The following is a 2500-nucleotide window of genomic DNA, read 5'->3' as shown; positions in this document are numbered from 1 at the left end:
TTTAATTGGAATAATTATACCTTCATGGTCCTATGATCAGAGAGTTTTTTTTTTTAATTGGAATAATTATACCTTCAAGGTCCTATGATCAGAGAGTTTTTTTTTTTAATTGGAATAATTATACCTTCAAGGTCCTATGATCAGAGAGTTTTTATTTATGGTAAGAAAAAAATTCAGTTTTTGGTAAAACTAAACAAAATAAGGGTGGTTTAACCCAAAGACTGTTCTCTTTACTGAAGGATGGATAGCACATCGTTTACTTAAACCTAAAAAAAAAGGTCTAATAAAAACTTTAATCATATAAACGCGAGACAGATAAATAGTAATACTCGAAATAGTCCTAACTTTTAGATCAAATTTTTGTTTAAAGTATTGTTATTAACGTAAATAAAAACATTATTTCAGTCAATAAAAGGTGATGCATGACACACAAATAACATATAAAGTAAAATAGAATACAGGTGTCCTCTCGTCTCCGGTTCCCTACTGTAACCCCAATATTTATATATTCCAGAATTTCAGGTGTGGAAAACATGCATGTGTGGTTGTTAGAGCGGAAAGCGAGGGGGTTAAGTACTTGTTAAGAGGTGTGATATTGGGGGAAACAGGGGAAATATGTATGAACTGAAATTGAATATAATTTCATATGTTCCTAATTCTATTATTACAATGATTCCAATTTATATGGATGTGGTATAGTTGTTGCGTTAATTGCTCTGCCATTATTATGGAAAACGTTTTTTAGATTAGTTTGACAATGTATTTCGTCCCGAATAAAAAAAAATAAACTTTTCCGAGTCCACTCTCTCTCTCTCTCTCTCTCTCTCTCTCTCTCTCTCTCTCTCTCTCTCTCTCTCTCTCTCTCTCTCTCTCTCTCTTATGGCCTGAACAGGTGGGGGAGAGGTAAGAATAGGCATTCCTTTCTCCCTTGATTATTTACATTGACCTTCTTCACTTTCACAGGCCATCTCTTATACTCCTTTCCTATGGCTAGTGTACTTCATGAAAATATCCCCCTTCCTTCTAGCTCAGTGTTTCCCAACCTTTTCCAACTCTAGCACCCCCTGTTGTCATGTCTAAGCATTCCAGCACCCCCTAATTATCTTAATCATTAATATCATATTACTAGGTAACTAGAATGATAAAGGAATGTGAAGTGTACTGCTTGATCAATTTTATTTTGTTCATTCCTTAAAACTAACACAAAATACCAATATTGTTTATAAAAGAAATTAAAAAAAATTATATAAAATAAAATTGCATGGATTTAAATATGTACAACTGGGTAATCAATCATACTGTACATACATCAATGTGATTTTTGCTGTTGCTTATATGCAACTAGTTTCTCAATTCTAGGCTTTGTGTTGGCCAGAGCCACCCTCATATCATGAAGCAACCCAATTTGAAGTCGGTTCCGGGCAGTTGTTTTGATTTGGAGCATGGTGGAAAAAGCCTTTTCACAGAGGTAGGTAGTTGGAAATGGGATGATCATTTCCAGTGCTGCCTTTGCTAATCCAGTGTATGCTACCAACTGATCACACCAGAAACCTGACAGCGGTAGTGTGCGAAATTTTGTTTGACAACCCTGGTTCACCTGCAGATCAATAAGCTCCTCCTTTAGGTTATCATCATCATCCATATCTGCCAAGAAGGGCTGCTGTATCCATTCTGGAAATGAATGATCCATGGGAAAGTATTGTGCCATAGTGGTCTCTAGGAGTGAGAGGTGAGCAACAATATTTTCTACAAGCATTGGCTGGATTGTCTTGTCTCCATGTTTTTCATCCAGGATAGGAAAGCTTCCCACATTTCCTCCCTGGATTTGAAGCTTCCACAGTGATATTTTCTTCTTGAAGGCTTCTACCTTCTCTGTACAATCAATGTTATTAGCAAACATGCCTTGCATGGACAAGTTGAGATCATTCAGATGACCGAAAATGTCTGCCAGGTAGGAGAGGGAGAGAATGAAAATTTCGTCCTCAAAATTCTCAGCAAAATCACTCTGATACTCTCGGAGAAATATTGCAATCTCATCAGCAAGCTCTGCAATACGTGCCAGCATTTTTCCCCGGGAGAGCCATCGCACTACAGTGTGGAAGAGAAGCACCTGATGTTCACTTCCCATCTCCTCACAAAATAACTTGAACACTCTGTGGTTTAAAGCACGTCCCCGGATGTAATTGACAACTTTAACACAGACGGACAGAACTTCTTTGAAATGAGATGGCAATGTCTTTACCGCCAAAGCATGGCGATGGAGTACACAGTGCTTCGCAATGATATCTGGTACCCTCTCCTTCACTAGAGCAGCAAAGCCAGACTTATTCCCCAGCATGGCTGGGGCACCATCTGTGCAGACTGATCCTACCTTGTCCCACTTGATCTGATGCTTCTGAAAGAATTCGTCCAAGAGTCGGAATACATCTGCTGCTTTAGTCGTTGTCTGCAAAGCCAAACAGAAGAGGAATTCATCTTTAATCTCACCATCTTTGATGTA

At 38.2% G+C, this 2500-nt stretch overlaps 1 protein-coding gene across 1 annotated transcript in view; it reads right to left on the bottom strand.

The window, feature by feature from the left end:
- Nucleotides 1–1309: 1309 nt before the first annotated feature.
- LOC137647909 (protein FAM200C-like) overlaps nucleotides 1310–2500 on the bottom strand; it is a 1404-nt gene continuing 213 nt past the window's right edge. The window contains exon 1 of the mRNA XM_068380859.1: nucleotides 1310–2500. This exon is cut by the window's right edge and continues 213 nt beyond it. Coding sequence (XP_068236960.1) covers nucleotides 1310–2500 — 1191 coding nt within the window.

This window comes from Palaemon carinicauda, chromosome 10, assembly GCF_036898095.1.
Source record: "Palaemon carinicauda isolate YSFRI2023 chromosome 10, ASM3689809v2, whole genome shotgun sequence".
Taxonomy (NCBI): domain Eukaryota; kingdom Metazoa; phylum Arthropoda; class Malacostraca; order Decapoda; family Palaemonidae; genus Palaemon; species Palaemon carinicauda.
The sequence above is the reverse complement of the archived record's forward strand: the minus strand, read 5'-3'. Positions and strand labels throughout refer to the sequence as shown.